The sequence below is a fragment of the Syngnathus leptorhynchus genome, chromosome 3 (assembly GCF_054491065.1).
Source record: "Syngnathus leptorhynchus isolate UIUO chromosome 3, UIUO_Slep, whole genome shotgun sequence".
In the NCBI taxonomy this organism is placed as follows: domain Eukaryota; kingdom Metazoa; phylum Chordata; class Actinopteri; order Syngnathiformes; family Syngnathidae; genus Syngnathus; species Syngnathus leptorhynchus.
In genome coordinates, this window is record NC_141197.1 from 4,038,577 (window position 1) to 4,056,688 (window position 18,112).

The 18,112-nt window shown below is 40.1% G+C and overlaps 2 protein-coding genes across 8 annotated transcripts in view; both read left to right on the forward strand.

The window, feature by feature from the left end:
- LOC147058874 (uncharacterized) overlaps positions 1-5,749 on the forward strand; it is a 66,607-nt gene extending 60,858 nt beyond the window's left edge. For 4 of the 5 annotated variants that reach the window (XM_085907389.1, XM_085907388.1, XM_085907392.1 and 1 more), the window contains 5 exons: positions 187-303; positions 617-711; positions 1,627-1,719; positions 1,803-1,914; positions 4,496-5,749. In XM_085907389.1, the coding sequence (XP_085763515.1) occupies positions 187-303; positions 617-711; positions 1,627-1,719; positions 1,803-1,914; positions 4,496-4,654 (576 nt within the window). In that variant the 3' untranslated portion in view covers positions 4,655-5,749. The remainder of the gene's footprint in view (positions 1-186; positions 304-616; positions 712-1,626; positions 1,720-1,802; positions 1,915-4,495) is intronic. The other variant, XM_085907393.1, reaches the window with a different exon arrangement.
- A 1,622-nt stretch (positions 5,750-7,371) lies between these two features.
- On the forward strand, positions 7,372-11,873 carry LOC147058875 (uncharacterized). Of its 3 annotated transcripts, XR_015065646.1 has the most exons (9): positions 7,372-8,481; positions 8,583-8,680; positions 8,817-8,870; positions 8,953-9,058; positions 9,149-9,273; positions 9,404-9,467; positions 9,539-9,670; positions 10,027-10,316; positions 10,613-11,873. XR_015065646.1 is itself a non-coding variant. In XM_085907639.1 (8 exons), the coding sequence occupies exons 2-8, from the start codon at positions 8,665-8,667 to the stop codon at positions 10,046-10,048; spliced, it is 519 nt and encodes a 172-aa protein (XP_085763765.1). In that variant the 5' UTR covers positions 7,372-8,481; positions 8,583-8,664; the 3' UTR covers positions 10,049-11,873. The 3 variants fall into 3 exon arrangements, 1 of the variants encoding a protein (XP_085763765.1); XM_085907639.1 differs by having other exon boundaries at positions 10,027-11,873; XR_015065647.1 differs by lacking the exon at positions 8,953-9,058 and having other exon boundaries at positions 8,817-8,903; positions 9,404-9,670; positions 10,027-11,873.
- Positions 11,874-18,112: the final 6,239 nt, after the last annotated feature.

Genomic DNA, 18,112 nt, shown 5'->3' on the forward strand with positions numbered 1-18,112 from the left:
ACATGATTTGTGGTTTTTCTGATAAACTGATATAAAATATGAGTAATATTAATGTATCAAATGTGAACTAACCTTCCTACCATATTTTTCATTTTGTGTTGTGCTGCAGATGTTTTACCACATTGTTTGATCTTCTGAATTAATAACGGAGCGGCAAACCCCTTATGTTCTTGTCCCCGTCCACAGCTACAGCAAGCAATGGAGGAGAATGGTGCTGTCACCGCCCAGCTTAGTGCTATGTCCCAAACCCTGAGGGACACCCAAAATCGATGCCGCTGGCTGGAAAGCCAAGGCCAGACCCAGGTAACAATTCCCAAGAAGATCGTGTATTTAGTGGTCTGTTTAGATAGTGTATGGCGCTCGTTACGAATTGTCTTTCATTTTCAAGTTTTGAAGACGTAATGCTTCTGTGTGCTTTGTCTCTATAGTAAATTGTCAGTTAGGTTTTCTGTCATTGGGTCAAGTCAGAGTGATCACAGTTGTTTACATTGCTGCTTTTAGATTATGCTCATGGTGGCGATTAATTGAGTGCTTGTGCAATTCCCACTTTATATTTTTAGCTAAAGCTGTTTTGAATCTGAAAACAATTGTAGTATTGTGTTTTCCTGCCTTTAAGGGTGCAGTTGAAGCGCAGGTGACTCCCGGAGGTCCTCAGGAAAAGAACAACACAGTTGTTGCTCAAACAATTGAAGTTGACCAGCTCAGAGAAAGGTGATGTCACATCACAGACTTGGTTACAGTGGCCCTGAAGTTCAATTCACAGAAAGAAACATCTGAACAGACAAAAAAAGTAATTACAAAAATAAAATAAAAAAAACGCACACATTTAAAAACAGCAAACGGAAATTGCAAAACTAAACAAACAAACATTTTTAATTACAAACACATCCTTGGTCCATCCTTATTCATAATATAATTGTCCGTCCCTCCGTCCTCGTTATTTTGAAATTGTTGCCATCATCGCTTCTCAGTCAGTCCATCAATCATCATTCCCCTAAGATGGGCAAAAAAAACCTTACGTGCCACTTTCCGCACAACTTGGGAATCGTACCTGGTGTTTTCTTCGGTTCTTAGCACAGAGCATTAGCCAGTGTACCAAACAGCCACAGAGAATGGTAATTCAATTCCCTAGTAGTGCTTCACATCAAGAAGGCTGAAAATTCAGGAGCAGCTGTGTGCTTCTCGATGGTCCCGCAGTTGGCAAGGAATAACAAGAAGGTGGGGTGGGTATTGTTTTGTAAAATAACACTTGACACATTGGCAGAGAGAGTTGGAAGTTCATCCTATTACAGTTTAAATATCTTATCTAATGTACAAAGATGGCTCCTACACTAGCACCAGACAGTAGTCAGTCAAGACCTAGCAGTCATCCTTGGGCGAACAACAGCCAAAGATGACAAGCCAGCATGTCTCGTACCAGGCATACCACATCCATCCATCCACCCAATTCCAGCCAACCACACACCCATCCATCCAAACATGCCTCACCCTAGCCGCAGTTTAGTACATGAATGCTCCACCTCAATTATTTTGTAGCGCAAGTAGTCTTCCACACTACTTCTTTGTAGCGCTGTGTCAAAAGGGTTGGTGACTCTGAGTGTAGATGTTACTTTGCTCCACATTTAGGCTCCTTGAGGTAGAGCGCAGTCTGGCAAATGAACGGTACCGAAGGGAGATTGCCGAAGAGGCTTTGCGTCTTGCTGAGGCCAGCACAAAAAGGTGTTGACACAAAAACATCCTGTATCAACTGTCATACTCACAGTGATGTGCTCAAAGGTAAATGTTATGTTCTGCACCATCAGTTCAAGTCTCTCTCAAGATCTTCGAAGAGACTTCAGCAGTATCGAGATGGAAGCAGACGATGAGTGGGAAGCTGTGAGCCTCAACCCAAACCAGCCACTGATAACACGGAAGGTAGAAGCTTTTATGATCTTAAATCTACGTTGGGTCATTAGATTTTCCCAGTGGGCCACATTCGGCTGAACTCATGAAGTTAGTCATGTTTTTAAATACACTTTCTGATATGTAAAGTAAACGTCTCTTTGGTCATCCTTATTTTGTCATTGAAGCAGACGCAACTTGATATTTTTGCTTTTCATATATGCTAGATGTTCGTCCGCTAGCCTTAGCGAGTGCCATTTTAGATGGCCATTCATACAAGCACTAACAAGTGCTTTGTCGTATTTGAAGAATGATTGACTTGCATTTTTCATTTCATGTATATTTGAAAAGGGACAGGTTCCACAACATAGACAAATGAAAATGAAGAACCAAAAATGCACAGCATTTTGTGATTAATGTTGATTTCCAATTCCCGTCCTTAGGCCCATGCTACCAGTCTCATTTTTATTCAAATATTTCCACACACTTGAGGGGCCGCTTCTAGTTTACTGCCGCAACCAATCACCTGTTTCAGCTCAGGTGTCCATGGTTTTAATTCAAATACATGACTGGCAATTAATCAACTTCATCCGTCCTTCAGCGTAATGCCGCATCTTCCGGAGTTGTTTAAAAGTGACATCAAGGATCAAGATTTCATTGGATTTAGACTGACACGGATGGTTTGGTAAACTTGTTAACATGTTATTTATTCTATAGTTATTTGAAAAACTCTTAATATGTTATGTTAACAAACCAGGCACATTCTCAGTTCATTGTTGATGTGTCATGTTACGTTAGCATACCGTACAATTATTATTATTACAATTACGTAAAATTATTCAGCCTCTATTTTTATTTTAAATTGCCTTTCAAGATGACATGTCTGTTCTTGGTGTTGGATTTGATCAAATACCGTATTTTTCGGACTAAAAGTCGCTCCGGAGTACAAGTCGCATCAGCCATAAAATGCACAATAAAAGGGAAAAAACACCATAAATAAGTCGCACCGGAGTTTAAGTCGCATTTTGGGGGAAATTTATTTGACAAAATCCTACACCAAGTACAGACATGAACCAGCAGAAACAGGCTGAACGATACAATATGCTAACGTGGCATAAACACACACGAGGAGCTGAGAACGAGCCTGACGTAACATTCTGAGTTATTCAAATAACTATAACATAAATAAGAAGTTTATCAAACCATCTGTGTCACTCCAAATCATTGGATCCATCGATCGAATTCTTCGTCCTTTCTGGAAACAACGCCGCTGACGTTGGACTCGTCGTCAGTTGCAGTTCAAATTAGTCCACAGGCCCATATAACGATATATAAACTATATGTCAAATAACTATAATATAAACAAAAAATTTATCAAACCATCTGTGTCACTCCAAATCAAAGAATCTATCGATCGAATTCTTCGTCCTTCATGTAAACAACTCTGCGTGCACAGCACGCCGCTGACGTCGGACTCGTCGTCAGTTGCTTTTCAAATTATTCCACAATATAAACAATTTTATCAAACCATCTGTGTCACTCCAAATCATTAAATCTATCAATCGAATTCTTTGTCCGTTCTGTAAACAACGGCGCGCCGCTGACGTCGGCCTCGTCATCAGTTGCAGTTCAAATTATTCCACAGGCCCATATAATAATATATAAACTATATATCAAATAAAAATAACATAAATAACAATTTTATCAAACCATCCGTGTCACTCCAAATCATTAAATCCATCGGAATCTTCGTCTCTGTTGACTCCGGAACTACGTGCGCTGCTGATGTCAGTCTAGATAGATCAGTTAAATGTAATATAAACAACAATTTTAATGAACCATCCGTGTCACTCCAAATCATTAAATCCATCGGAATCTTCATCCGCTGTGTCACTTTAAAAAAAACAACAAAAAAAACAGCTATTGACTCCAGAACTACGTGCGCCGCTGACGTCAGCCTCGTTGTCAGCCTTGTCGTCAGTTGCGGCTCCAATTATTCCACAGACCTACGTATATGACTATATTGTAGTGTTACCAAAGTACCAGGCAAAACGTGGGTTTGGTAACCAGCTCTTTATTTCACAAAACAAGAGCTCAACATATGAGCCAACACAGTGCTATAGGCAAGCGCCCTGGATCGCTCTTCCCGTCTCCCCCCGCCTGCTGGTTTCATGGCCTTGCTAGACAATCGGAAACTACTGAAGTCTAACAACATAGACGTTGCTACTCTAAATAAACTATATATCAATTAACTATCACATAAATAACAAGTTTATCGAACCATCTGTGTCACTCCAAATAATAAAATCGCCTGACTCCGGAAGTCAGTGAATGGAACTCATTGTCAGTGAGGCTCCAATTATTCCACAGCCATAGCGCGCTCTCATGCGGTTTTAAAGTGAAAATACCATGTGAAGTGATCAACTATACTAGTAAGTCAGTAATGTGTTAATGATCAAGTAAAGATTTGTGAAGAATTACACATATAAGTCGCCTCCCCCACCCAAATGCATTATATGGCTGGTACTCAGGAGTGACTTATAGTCGGGAAAATACAGTACTTTCTCTACCAGTCAAATTTCTGTGTCTGATTTGTGTGTGAATTGTGTGCCAGGTGAAAGGTGGAATGGTGGCATGCAGACGTTGGTTCAGAGGAAGAGGCCTGTACTTTTCTCGGCTGCTGACAAGTCGTGCACGCTCACGTTATTTCTTTCTTGCCTACTTGGTCGCAATTCACGTGCTTGTCCTAATGTGCCTTACTGGTGCCCTCTAAAAAGTTAATTGCTAAGTCCCTCTTAATTTATTAGTAAATTACACACTAGCATGTCATTTGCTTTATAAACACTGGCACAGTCAGGTAACTGGGATGTTCGTCCTTTGAGAGTCAATTGTCTTTTTTGTTCACAGCTTTGGTAATAGTTGCACCAATTGCAAGTTGTAAATAGATTATCTGTGTAAGTGGTTTACCGCACAAAGCCTTAAAAGAGTTATATCACAATATAGGGACAAGGCGAGAGAACCCTTAGATGTAGACACTTTACAAAATCTTATTAACTATAATGTCATCTCTGCCATGTTACTCAGTAAATCTATGCACTGTAACTGCATTTGGGTGTATATATCATCTCAATGACAGAAGCACTGAATCATAATAGCAGTGAGATCAATACGATGCTACATTTCAATTCTTGTCATCTTGAAGAGCAAAGCAAAAATGTTTTGAGTGCTTTTTTTTCTATTTATGGATATTACTGATGTTATTTGGGCTATCTGATGACTTGTTTATTCTATGTGTATATATGCATTTCTATCATCCTCCAGTGTGAATGTCATTGAGAGAACACCTTTAGACAAAAAATAATGATGAGTCGCAATAGGTTTGTATATTTCTTTGAATTAAAGAAATTCGGTTTGATTATTCTTTTTTGTAGAATTTCACTGCTCTGATCTGTTAATGTCACAATGGCCACATGCTCTGTATATCAAGATATGATGAGCAAACAGAAAGACTACTGAAAATTTGCAGATGTGTCCTCCGTTCTCAAGAGTTTATGATACTGTCGGCCTTGATGACATGAGGCTCTGCTTGATGCAGTACTGTTGCTGAACTATTTTCAGATCACCATATTTAAAGATATCATTAAAGCTAATTGATTTTCTTTATTCTCCTCAGATGTGACTGATTAATGTTTCAAATAGTTTGATTTTGACAAGTCCCGGTAGTAACATGGACCACACTCATTCTTGAAACAAAATGGGGTTTAAAATATAGAAGACCTCACAAACGTTTTCCTCAAAACTGCTGTTTCTCTTCCGCAATTGCATCGACAACTTTTTCACACACTAATTGGTCATTTAGATTTGTTGAATTAACACGTGCAAAGGTAATGGGACAAAAAGTTTATAGAAGTAAAATAAATAAAACCATAAATTCTATTAGTAATTGGATGAAAGTGGGCCATGACACCCTCTTGAGCTACCTTCATGCTTTTTCGTGGTCTCATTTCAGTGTTTTTTTCTTATCTTTGGTGTCTTTATTCACGTTCACCGTGACACACCAAACACCCATTACCAATGCATTATTGATGTTAGTAATAATAATGATAATTATTACTTAATTATTTAGAGAATCTGGCTAAATGTAAGCTTACCTTAGTACTACTCGATCTGCATCACAATTCTAACTTAATAATTATAACTTAAGGCAGGCATGTCCAAAGTCCGGCCCCCGGTCAGATTTCATACGGTCCCCAGCTCCGGTCTTATAATGTATTATTTATGGCCCGGCTTTTGATTTTTTTCTCATTGGCCTGCTCGACATTTCATTTCCTACTATCCCACGGTGACAAGACATAATAAATATTATGGCTGGCGGTTTTGGCTTTTTTGGTTGATATAACAGGGGGTCTGAATGCGCTGAATGTTTATCTGACGGTGCTGTGGTGGAGAGAGTGAGCAGCACCAGATTCCTGGGGGTGCACATCACCTCTCCTGGAACACCAACGCTGCGTCGCTGGCGAAGAAAGCTCAGCGCCGCCTGTACTTTCTGCGGAAACTCAGGCGAGCCAGTGCTCCTCCTGCCATCATGACCACATTCCACCGTGGCACCATTGAGAGCGTCCTCTCCGGTTGTATCGCTGTGTGGGGTGGTGGCTGCACTGAATACAACATGAAGGCGCTGCAGCGCATAGTGAACCCTGCTAGTAAGATCATTGGGATCTCCGGTCCCCTCCCTAAAGGACATTTACACCTCCCGTCTCACCCCCAAGGCGACCGCGATTGTGTGTGATGTGAGTCACCCCGCTCACTCTTTGTTTGATCTTCTGCCCTCTGGGAAGAGGTACAGATGCCTGCGCTCCCTCACCACCAGACTCAGGGACAGCTTCGTGCTGCAAGCTGTCCGGATCCTGAATTCCCTTCCCCCTCCACCCTCTGCTACGTGACGTCCTGTTCTTTTGCGCTATGATCTGGCTGTCTGCTATTAGCGCGCTTGCTCCATTTTGCTGCTCTTATATTTATTTATTTATTGTTTATTTATTTGGGTTATTTGCTTATTACTTATTCATCGCTCATCTATTCGTTTTTACTCTTTGTGCTATTTGCTTGTATATGTTGTGTGATGTGTCTAGTCACCGTGGGACGGTGGGAAACGTAATTTCGATCTCTTTGTGTGTTTTAACGTGAAGAAATTGAGAATAAAGCTGACTTTGACTTCAAGGACAAGATGCAGTGGTGAGCCAGGTATACGCTCACATGGAACCAAGCTGCAACTTTTCCAAAGACACTTGTCCCAAACAAAGCCCTGCACTGTGCACTTCCCAGGTTTGAAAGAGGTTATCGATAGTTTCCCACAGGACAGCATCGGTGCGCAAATGAAAAGTTATGCAACAGCTATCACATCTCTTACTGTGGAATTTAGCAAACGCTTTCAGGATTTTGCAGTTATTGAAAAGGACCTGCTGCTTTTCTCCATTCTCTGTGGACCTTAATGATGCTCCTCTGCAGCTGGAGTTCATTGAGCTGCAGTCTGACGATGAATGACGCGGCGAACACCACCAGCTTTCTCTTGTTGTCTGCATAAAGACAGGTTTCCAGAAATGCGAACATTTGCCAAGAAAATGCTGAGCTTATTCGGCTCCACATATTTGTGTGAGCAGACATTCTCTGTTATGAACTTAGACTAGAACCGATTGAGGTCAAGACTAAGTGACTCCCACTTGCGTGACGTTTTACCCATTTTAACCACTGCTCTCAAACCACACCTGGCCTCTTTACTGAAATCCAGATCTCAGTTTCACCCTTCTCATTAGTGTCAGCAAGTTATCTGTTTCTTGATCAATCAGTTATTACTGTTGATGTTATGAATCTGTAGATGTGACACAAACTACAGTGGAGCCTCGGTTTTCGACCACAATCCGTTCCTGGAGGCTATTCGAGAAGTGAATCTATCGAATTCCGAATCATGTTTTCCCATTACAAATAATGTCCGCTTCATAGTTAGGAGGGTGTGGGTTCGATTCCACTTCCGGCCCTCCCTGTGTGGAGTTTCCATGTTCTCCTCGTGCCCACGTGGATTTACTCCGGTTTCCTCCCACATCCGAGAAACATGCTTGGTAGGCCGATTGAGCACTCCAAATTGTACCTGCGTGAAGCTGCCCCCCCCCTCCCCCCCTCTCCCCACGCAAAATTTAAGGAAAATAGTCCGTTTCGTTTGTGCTGGTTTTTTAGTTATTACACATTTAATTTATAGCGATGACGTCACCGTATTTCGTCGCGAATGTCAATCTCTTGGAATGCTCCTGATGCAAGACGAATACAAGGTAAATATGTTCTTAGCCTTTTTTTTCTTTTTAGCTTACAGAAAACTTTCACTGCGGGAAAGGGCTTTTAGTGCGAGGATATTTCTGTAATTATGTTTTTATCGTGCTCATTGATTAATTTCCTTGTTATCAATAAGCCTATATGATCATTTATTTCAATTACATCTGACGTGAAAAAGGTTCACCGCAACCTGACTGCTCTCAAAGTAAAAGTATTTTCTTTTAGCTCCAGACTGGAGGGAAATTCAAGTAAGGTAACTTCCTTGCAACTGCTACCAAGGTCAGTGTCAAACCACACAAACTCTCCCAGTTTGTAGCTGTGAGTAACATTACCTGAACACAGAGCCTTGCCTGTACTGTTGTCCTGTGTTTTGAATGAAGACGGACACTGGGAAGGATTTTCAATTGGCCTGAGGCAGAGAGAGTCAGAAAGGCTGAGTTCCTCTTCAGCAGCAGTCTGAAGATGAGCCATGCCACAGGTCTGCAGGACAGCAATGTTTACACAAACAAGTGAAACTTGCCTTGTTACTTGTTGGCTTAAACTGCAGTGCTGTGAGGAGCATTGTCTTATCAAATAAACACTTGGGATATTCCTCATTGCGCTCTCAATTACAGTGGAGACGTGGCATTGTGCATCAATTTGGAGAGCACCAGAGGTCAGGAGGACAGGTTTGAATATTTCTCCCAGCAGTTCTGCCCTCAGTGAGTATACCTGTGGGTTCACACCCTGTGTTGTGATGGTTTTCACCAGGTGGAGGAATTGGTTCCCACGTTCATAGTTCAGAACAGTCTTTTCAAATGAAGAACTTTCACAGAAAGAACAGCATAAGCATTGACAGACAGCATCAAATGCACAAGTATTGAGCACAGACACTTTTGATGTGCGAAGTTTAACAGGCTGTTGATGGTTCCCGTTTTTCAACAATGGTACCTTGACTTTTTTCCAGCCCACTTGTGTATCAATATGCAGCCATTCAGGACAAGGAGAGAGATATGAAGTTGTCTTTCTTTTTTTCGGTGGGACCGCTAAACCTCTCCAGTTTTCAACTGCATTGTCATCCATTGGAAGACTGTGAGTAGATGCATCTGGCTCCCCTTCCCTTTTCTTTACTACTTCAGTTTGAGAAGTAGTGCAGACATTGTCAGGCTCTTTGACAGTCGTGGCATGACACACATCTTTTTCACTTTTTTGTTTTGCACAGCAAATCCGCGTGTTTCCCTCAATGAAGGAAAGATGACGAGCGACAAACCGGTCCACACGAATGGGTAGGCTTTCATGCTTGAAAAGGCCTTTTTTATGTTTTTGAACTCTGCTTCATCAGCTGCGGAACTTGCAGTGATGCTGGTGCTTTTAAAGAGAGGGACCATTATTGCTGTCCAGAGTGGCAAGTAACTTCCAAGTCTTGTTATGTGGGGAATGATCTCAGGGAGGAAGTGGATGTTGTCCCGATCCCCATCAGCCATGGCAAGTGACCTGCTCTCCTCACATATTTCTGTCACCCACTGTCGGACATTAGTCTGGATGTGCTAATGTTGGTTATTCCGGTTATATGGTCATTAAAATGCATCACCTGGTTCTTGTCCCTCAACGTCCTCATCTGAAATGGGGACAAATTCTTCTGCAATTTGCGCTCTCAAGTATTTCTTGAACTTTTCTGATGGGATAGGGGCTCCAGAATTGTCATTACCCTCTGTCTCACTCAGTGCCACAATGGTGATAGCACAGAGAAGTTATTTTGCATGTTGCAAACATTGTGACTTAAGAAGCTGTGCTATTGACCTGACAAAGAAATCCTTAACACGAGGTCTTTTGTTTTTCAGGCAGTCCCATCGGCAGATCATCTTAATACAGTGTGCTACATCTACCCTGACAAAACATGGGGGTAGATGTCCAGGTCGAGTCCCACGTGAAATGTTAAAGCACTCATTGATGTAGCTCTTCAGGTCAGGATGAGGGGTAAAAGCTTTGACGAGAGCTCCAAGAATCGCCAGAGAAAAGTCACTCATTGCTTCTTTAGGAAGAGATGCACCTGCATCCATTCCTTCAGCCACTGTGTGATAGCATTAACATCATGCTTCTCTGACAGCATCTGCACGACTGGGACACTGGAACTGGTATGCCCTGTCATAACACCCTGATACAGGAAGATATGGCCAGACATGCCATTCGGTCTCATCAGTTTTTTAACTATTGAGCCAGTTGCATCAACACATAATATTGGATGAGATTTCTTTAAGCTCTTGTACACATGCATTTGTGTTTGACTCCAATAGTGACAGAAAAACTTGTCAAGTCCAATGTCTTTGATGCTGTCACTGTGAGGTGAACTGTATTTCAACATCTGCAATGAGAAAATTGGATTTTTGTCACCTAATGCCAAATCATTTTTCTCTTGCTTTGCCTTGCGCAGGGTGGCCAAATTTGGCAGGTGGCTTGGCTCAGAGTCTCCGAAGTCCATCAGTTTATTTGCCTGTGATGCTCGCCATACATGTGGTTCCATCCTGCCCTCACAAAGTTCCTTGGCTACCTGCTCACGCGACTGTCCAGATAGAAACCGCTTTGAGCTACCAGTGTGAAGGGAGTCATCACGGTTCTTAATGAAACAGTTCAATATTATTGGGCTGTTAATTTCTGGCTCTCCGCCACAATTAATGTTGAGAAGGCCATGACACTCCTTGCAGTATCCTCTGATTTCAATATAATTATTTGAGACCGATGGATAGATCTTGGCTCTTTTAAAAACAAATGTGCAAGGAATTTTGACTGTTTTCCAGATGTGTTCATTTATGATGTGGGTCCAGGTGCCAGGCTTCAAAATGGTATAGTCTCTTTTTTGGGTTCGACAGTTCTTATCTTTGTATTCAGCCTTTTTGGGAAAAAATTCCATCCACTTGTCAAAAGGAATATGAAGCTGAAATGACAGTTCAGGACCTGATTCCGAGCTTGCTTCACTGCTAGTTTCAGGATCAGGTTCATCATGACTGAATCCCAGAGCTGACCAGATATTGTGTCAGTTTGTTTTTACAAAGGTGTACAGAGCCTTTGCAGACATCTTCTTTTCCAACTGGCCACTCAGATCTGTCCACACAGTAGCGCTTGGAGTGGCTATGTTGGCATTTTCAAATATGGCCTCTTTTGATGAGCAGAGAACGGCAACAATTAAATCATTGTCTACTGCTGGTTGTTTTGGCATCTAGTTGGAGGACAAATAAATATAATCAGGATTCATTGCTTGAATAATTAAAATTACACATGCGCGTTAATTATAATTGCTATGCATGGACGGAAAAATGATGCAAAGGGAAATTTATTTTGACATCAAAATGTATCAAGCATGCTTTCTTTAGAAATTTTGTTTTCTTGGTCTGTGCAAATTACACGCGTCTAATAAGACAATGTTAGCTAATTAGCTATTCAGACTACCTGCGGTGTTTTTAATTCTATATTGTATGAACTCGGTTTTTCTTTACACATTTTACTTACATTGGTTGATGGTCGATCGTCACTTCCCAGAAAAAAAACACTTTCTGTCACTCACTGTTATTAAATCTTCGCTTGAAAAAGTTGCACGTCTTTGTTTTTCGCCACCCTGTTGCGATATGTCTTACCGCCCTGCAGAGGTCACTTTGCATGGTAATTAGTTGTATAATACATGTGTAAGAATTGAGGAGTTATCAGGATGTCAAGTGAAAAATTGTTAGAATAAAGTACATGACAGGGGGTTAACGAAGATGCATGATTTTAATAATGAAAAATTGCAATGGCACATACAAATGGTCAATCAACGATCTATGGAGCAAGGATTTGACATCTCTCGAAAATAAATTAATATTAAATAAATGGCAAATTGAATTATTCACTGAGCGCAAACAAAAATTTTTGCGGCACAAACAATCTGTAACAATCTGAGTCCATTCGTCTTGCATCAGGAGCATTCCAGGAGATTGACATTGTTGACATTCGCGACGAAATACGGTGACGTCATCGCTATAAATTAAATGTGTAATAACTGGAAAAAAAAACAAGCAGCACAAACGAAAATTTTTGCTGCACAAACCAGCACAAACGAAGCACAAACGAACGGTACCATTTCGGGTCCATTTGGAGAAAAGGGGAGGGGGGGCTGGGTGACGTCATCGTAATAAAATAAATGTCTAATATCTACGAAACCGGAACAGCACAAACAAAACTTTGTGCTCCACAAACCAGCACAAACGAGGCACAAACGAACGGTACCATTTTGGGTCCATTTGGAGAAAAAAAGGGGGGACTGGTTGACGTCATCGCAATAAAGATAAATGTCTAATATCTACAAAACCGGAGCAGCACAAACATTTTTTTTTGCTGCACAAACCAGCACAAACGAAGCACAAACGAACGGTACCATTTTGGGTCCATTTGGAGGAAAAGGGTGGGCTGGGTGACGTCATCACTATAAAATAAATGTCTAATATCTACGAAACCGGAGCAGCACAAACGAAACTTTTTGCTGCACAAACCAGCACAAACGAAGCACAAACGAACGGTACCATTTTGGGTCCATTTGGAGGAAAAGGGGGGGGGGGGGGGGCTGGGTGAACTCTGGATGACCTATAAAAGAATCTTTTATAACTCGAAAATCGTTGCTGCACAAACGAAATTTTTTGCTGCACAAACCAGCACAAACGAAGCACAAACAAAACAGACTATTTTCCTTAAATTTTGCGTGTGTGGGGGGGCCAGCTTCACCCAGGTCTGCATTGCCTGGCAACCAGTTCAGGGTGTCCCCCGCCTACCAAAATACGATTGAATACTCCAAATTGCCCCTAGGAGTGAGTGCGAGTGCGGATGGGTTTTAGTCTGTGTGCACTACGATTGGCTGGCAACCGGTTCAGGGTGTCCCTCGCCTACTTCCCGATGACTGCTGGGATAGGCTCTGTTAGGATACGGATTTTTAGCGATTGATCTGACTCCAAATTGCGATCAACACTTAACACAAGTTGCTATGTCCCAATCCACACACTGGCGCACCTAACAATTTTGCGAGTTCGTTCTGTCAAAGAGAAGACCAGTAGATCAATCAGACCAAATTTACCAATTGTTTATTACTAACAAAGCGCACTAATACAGGCCTGGGTCCCGGGTCCCTCACACTAAAACTCGTGCGTTTTTGTGACCACCAAAAGACGACAGACACATTCTTCCGGGTTGCCCAGTTTTAAAGAAACACAATATGAATATTAAAACATGCAAAACATTGTGTGATGATTGGTCGATGGCCATCTCCTCCCCGTCGAGGTGTCATCACTCTAGTCAGGGGGTTGGTTTTTTTACTCTCGAAGCCCAACCACCTGGACGTGGTGTTGTTCTTTGTTCTCGTTCCTCACCGACCTTGAGGTGTTATCGTCCGGTACTCCCTTCGTCCCGTACCATCCCGTACTCCCTGTCTGGGCCTGTTTTACAACACTTTGAAGAAGACAAGTTCATGCAGTGTGCCTGCACATTCCTCACCCCCACCAATCCACACGAGCACTCCAATACTAGATATTATATTGATATGATTACAAGTTTAACACAACCTTAAAAAATATGTTTGCAAACTGCTGAAAGCACATTTCCCTTTAGCTCCAACATGCCCGCAACCCCCGTGGTAACAAGCAGTATAGATAATGGATGGATGGATATTGATAACTTAAATTGTAACTTAATCTGTCAGCACTACATTAAAGGGTAACTAGGAATTGCAATTTCTGGAGAAATTCCGTGTGAAAGTGAAGAAGTTCAATAAATACTTGGGGAATGCTGCAGAATGATGTTTAAAGTTGGAACGGGTTGAATTGGTTGAAAAATGTCGTAATTAGAAGGGAAAAACTAAATTTTGGAAAATTTAGTGTGAATTTCAAAATTGAACATGTGAAATTTTTGGTAAGTGTGAAATTGTTTAATAGGTATGAAAAAGGTGAACAGTTATAAGTTGGAACGGGTTGAATTGGTTAAAAAATGTAGAAATTATGAGTGAAAAACGAAATTTTGGAGAATTTTGCGTGACTTTCAAAATTGTAAATTTGGAATTTTTGGTATATTGAAAGTTGTGGAATAGGTAGGCAAAAGATGAAGAGTTGAAAGTTGGAACAGGTTGAATCGGTTGTAAAATGTAGAAGTAAGAGCAAATGTTCAATCCCCATAGAGAATGAATGGAAATTTATAAATGAAACATTTGCCAAAAATTTGCCAAACATTTTTGAAATTCGGGACGAAACAAAATATACAGGTTCAGACAAAATATACATGTTCAGGTGAGTCACCTTTGGGGTTAAAATGTTGAAACGGGTTAAATCAGACAAAAATTGTAGAAATTAGAGTTACTTCGAGTTTATTTGGGTCACTTCCGGTTTGATTCGGGGCACTTCCGGTGTCATTTAGGTCACTTCCGGTTTCATTTCGGTTACTTCCAGTTTAGTTGAAGTCTTTTACTGTTTATTTGGGGTCACTTTTGGTTTTAAAAGGTCACTTCCGGTTGAGCACTTCCGGTTTACCTGAGGTCACTCTGGTTTATTTGGGGTCACTTCTGGTTTGATTTGGGTCACTTCTAGTTCATTGAGGGCACTTCAGGGTCAATCCAAGATGGCCGCCACACTGAAAGTGGGGGTCAAGGGGTGAATTGTGTAAGCATAGTTGAAGTGAGGGTGAAGCGGGTGAATATGGTAAGCATAAGGTGAACAAAGTGAACAAAGTGAACAAAGTTGGAATGGGCTGAATCGTCTGAAAAATGTAGAAATTAGAAGGGAAAAAACAAATTTCGGAAAATTGTGTGTGAATTTCAAAATTGAAAATTTGGAATTTTTAGTAAGTTGAAAGTTGTGGAATAGGTAGGGAAAAGATGAAAGTTATAAGATGGAACGGGTTGAATCAGTTGAAGAATGTAGAAGTTAGATTGAAGTTCAATCCCCATAGAGAATGAATGGGGATTTAGTAAAAAAAAATTGAAACAAAACAGAATATACAGGTTCAGGATTTTCACTTTTGGGGTTCAAATATTGAAACGGGTTGAATCCGACAAAAATTGTAGAAGTTAGAGCAAATGTATAAGGGAAATGAGGGAAAAAACAAATTTTGGAAAATTTGGTGTGAATTTCAAAATTGAAGATTTTGAATTTTTGGTTAGTGGGAAGGTGTGGAATAGGTAGGCAAATGATGAACAGTTGAAAGTTGGAACGAGTTGAATCGGTTGAGAAATGTAGAAATTAGAAGTAAAAAATAAAATGTGAAATTTTGCGAGATTTTGTGCAATTTTTAAACGTAAAAACACATTTTTTAATTTGGCAATTTTGGGAATGTCCCCAATGTAATTTGAATATGGTGAATGATTTGAATTTCAAACTGGAAGGATGTAAATGAGTTGGAATGGGTTGAATTGTTTGAAAAATATAGAAATGAGAAGTGAAAAAGGAAATGTTGTAAAACTTTGCGCAAATTAAAAAAATAATAATTATTTGATTTTTTTAATTTGGCAAGTTTGGGAATGTCCCCAATGTGATTTGAATGTGTTGAATCATGTGAATTTCATGTGAAATGTTGAATGCGTGCCATTAAGAATGAATGGGGAAAGATTTGCCGGGAATTTGTGAATTTGAGAGCAATGAATATTTGGAATAAGTGGAACGGAGTGAATCGGTTGATCCGGAACTAGTTAAGCGTCAAAAAAGTGAGCGGAATAAGTAGAAAAATAATAATAAAATTTGGACTAACAATAGAGTGAAGGGCTTCGCCTTCACACATTAATAAAGGACAGGAATAATAATAGTGTGAAGGTCTTCACTTTCATACTATTTTAGACATTCACTGCAGTGGCTGGGAGTGGCTTTATTTATCACTGTGCGCAAGGAGTAGTCGCAGTGTGGAGCGCACGGAACAAAAGCACACACAGCACAGAGCAGGCGATAAAAAGTGCAGTGGGACACCTTGGAAAATTATTCAACAGGATTGAAAAGAACGGCGGAGAGACACGGAGATGAGAAAAATGAGTCACCCGAAAGCTAAGACAAGGAGATATAACGAAGCGTACGTAGCACTCGGATTCAGTAACTACGGTGGGAGACGAGGAAAGACCGATGTGTTTACATTGCCTCAAACTGTTGGCAGCGGACAGTATGAAGCCAAAAAATATTAAGGCGGCACTTAAAGACATTGCACCCCAATGACGTTGATAAAATTCCAGAGGTTTTTTTTTCGCGAAAACGGGCTGAATATTCTAGTTTTAATATCTGTGAACACTACTTCACTCAATCTTTAGCATCATATAAGGAGGTGCCGTACCAAATTGCTCAGTGCAAAAAACAAAAAAAATTGCAGAAGAGCTGATACTACCTGTAGCCGTGGAATGCTACTCATTTTGATAACATACCACAAATTGTTTTATTCATTTTTCTTTTGTAGGTTAAAATGCTTTATATATTGTGCTCCTGAGTTAATGTTGCTGATTACTTTGAATTGAATACTATTTATTGCTGTTATTTAATACTATGAATATTTATTTTTATTTTATTGTATTTTTTTCATCATAAAATGGCAGTTGGTCAAGAATGTTTATAGTTTGAATAATTATAATCTATTTTTTATTTTAAGGAAAAGTGGTGCACTTTGAATCTGTTCTGTTACAGACTAAAAAAAAACAATGCCATGAATAAAGTTGTTCTTTATTGAAAGTTGATCGTTCTTTATTATTTTGTTTTTGTTTTTCTTTAATGTTAATAACATGGGGGGCGTGAAATGTTTTCTTCTCCCGAGGGGGGGCATCACAGAAAATAATTGAGAAGCACTGCATTATGCCAATGAACTGCCAACGACGATGTAGTATTTTAAAAATATATAAGCTGTTCATTTCATTTTCTGCCTTGAAAAAATGGCCTGAATTTCACTTCTCATAAGACAGGGGTGTCCAAACTTTTTGCAAGGAGGGCCAGATTTGATAAAGTGAAGGGGCCCGGGGGCCAGTAGTTTTTTCGGACATTTTTTTAACTACAATTTCATCCAAATAAACACTGTTATAAAACAAATTTCATTCTCCCAATTGTCTTTATTTTTTAAATGACAAAATAACCAAATATAAGCCACTCAGGCAGATGTGAACAACTTCTGCCTTTCATTCATATCTGAAGAGTCCGATAACATTGAACAAATTGTATAAAATACCTTAAATTTACATGAGTTTAAAATTATTTTCGCCTCATGAACATTTTAAACAGGAGTTATAAGTAATACATAAAATACGATAACATTGAACCAACTGTATGAAATACCTTAAATTTACATGAGTTTAAAATTATTTTCGCCTCATGAACATTTTACACAGGGTTCACGCAGCCGGTTCGCGCGTACCCTTTTTACAACTGGTTTATTTTCGCATTTGACTTGCGCATGCTCCGCATAGCAGGACAGCTGGAATCATGTTTTCGCTGTGAAATCACGCCGGGTCGCGCGAGATTACATTTCTGCGGCATAAATATAAAATAGCTTTGGTACGTGTGTATTAAAGCGCTGGTCAACAATGGCGGCGGGCCACATACTAAAGATTTTATCACAGAGGCTGCGGGCCTGATGAAATTTGACCACGGCCCGCAATTGGCCCGCGGGCCGGACTTTGGATATAGCTGACATAAGACATTCAGAACATCGGTGCCCTTTTAAAAAAATATATTATGAAAAACTTGTTTCTAATACACAAATACATGCTACATAACCTGATTTAATTTTTTTAAATATTCATAAAAAGAATCAGCATTCTTTTTATGTGGATTTTTTTATGCATTCGAGTGGGCATCAATTTTATGCGGATTTTCACTTTTTGGTCCATCAATTTTATGCGGATTTTCACTTTTTTTGGTACCAAAAATATATAAGCTGTTCATTTCATTTTCTGCCTTGAAAAAAT

Bases quoted from the DNA above. Each gene is read 5' to 3' on its own strand.
- LOC147058875 (XM_085907639.1), top strand. The intron at 9,059-9,148 runs GTATTGAGCACA...ACTTTTTTCCAG, and splicing joins AGACAGCATCAAATGCACAA to CCCACTTGTGTATCAATATG. The intron at 9,671-10,026 runs GTGACCTGCTCT...TTTTTCAGGCAG, and splicing joins ATCCCCATCAGCCATGGCAA to TCCCATCGGCAGATCATCTT.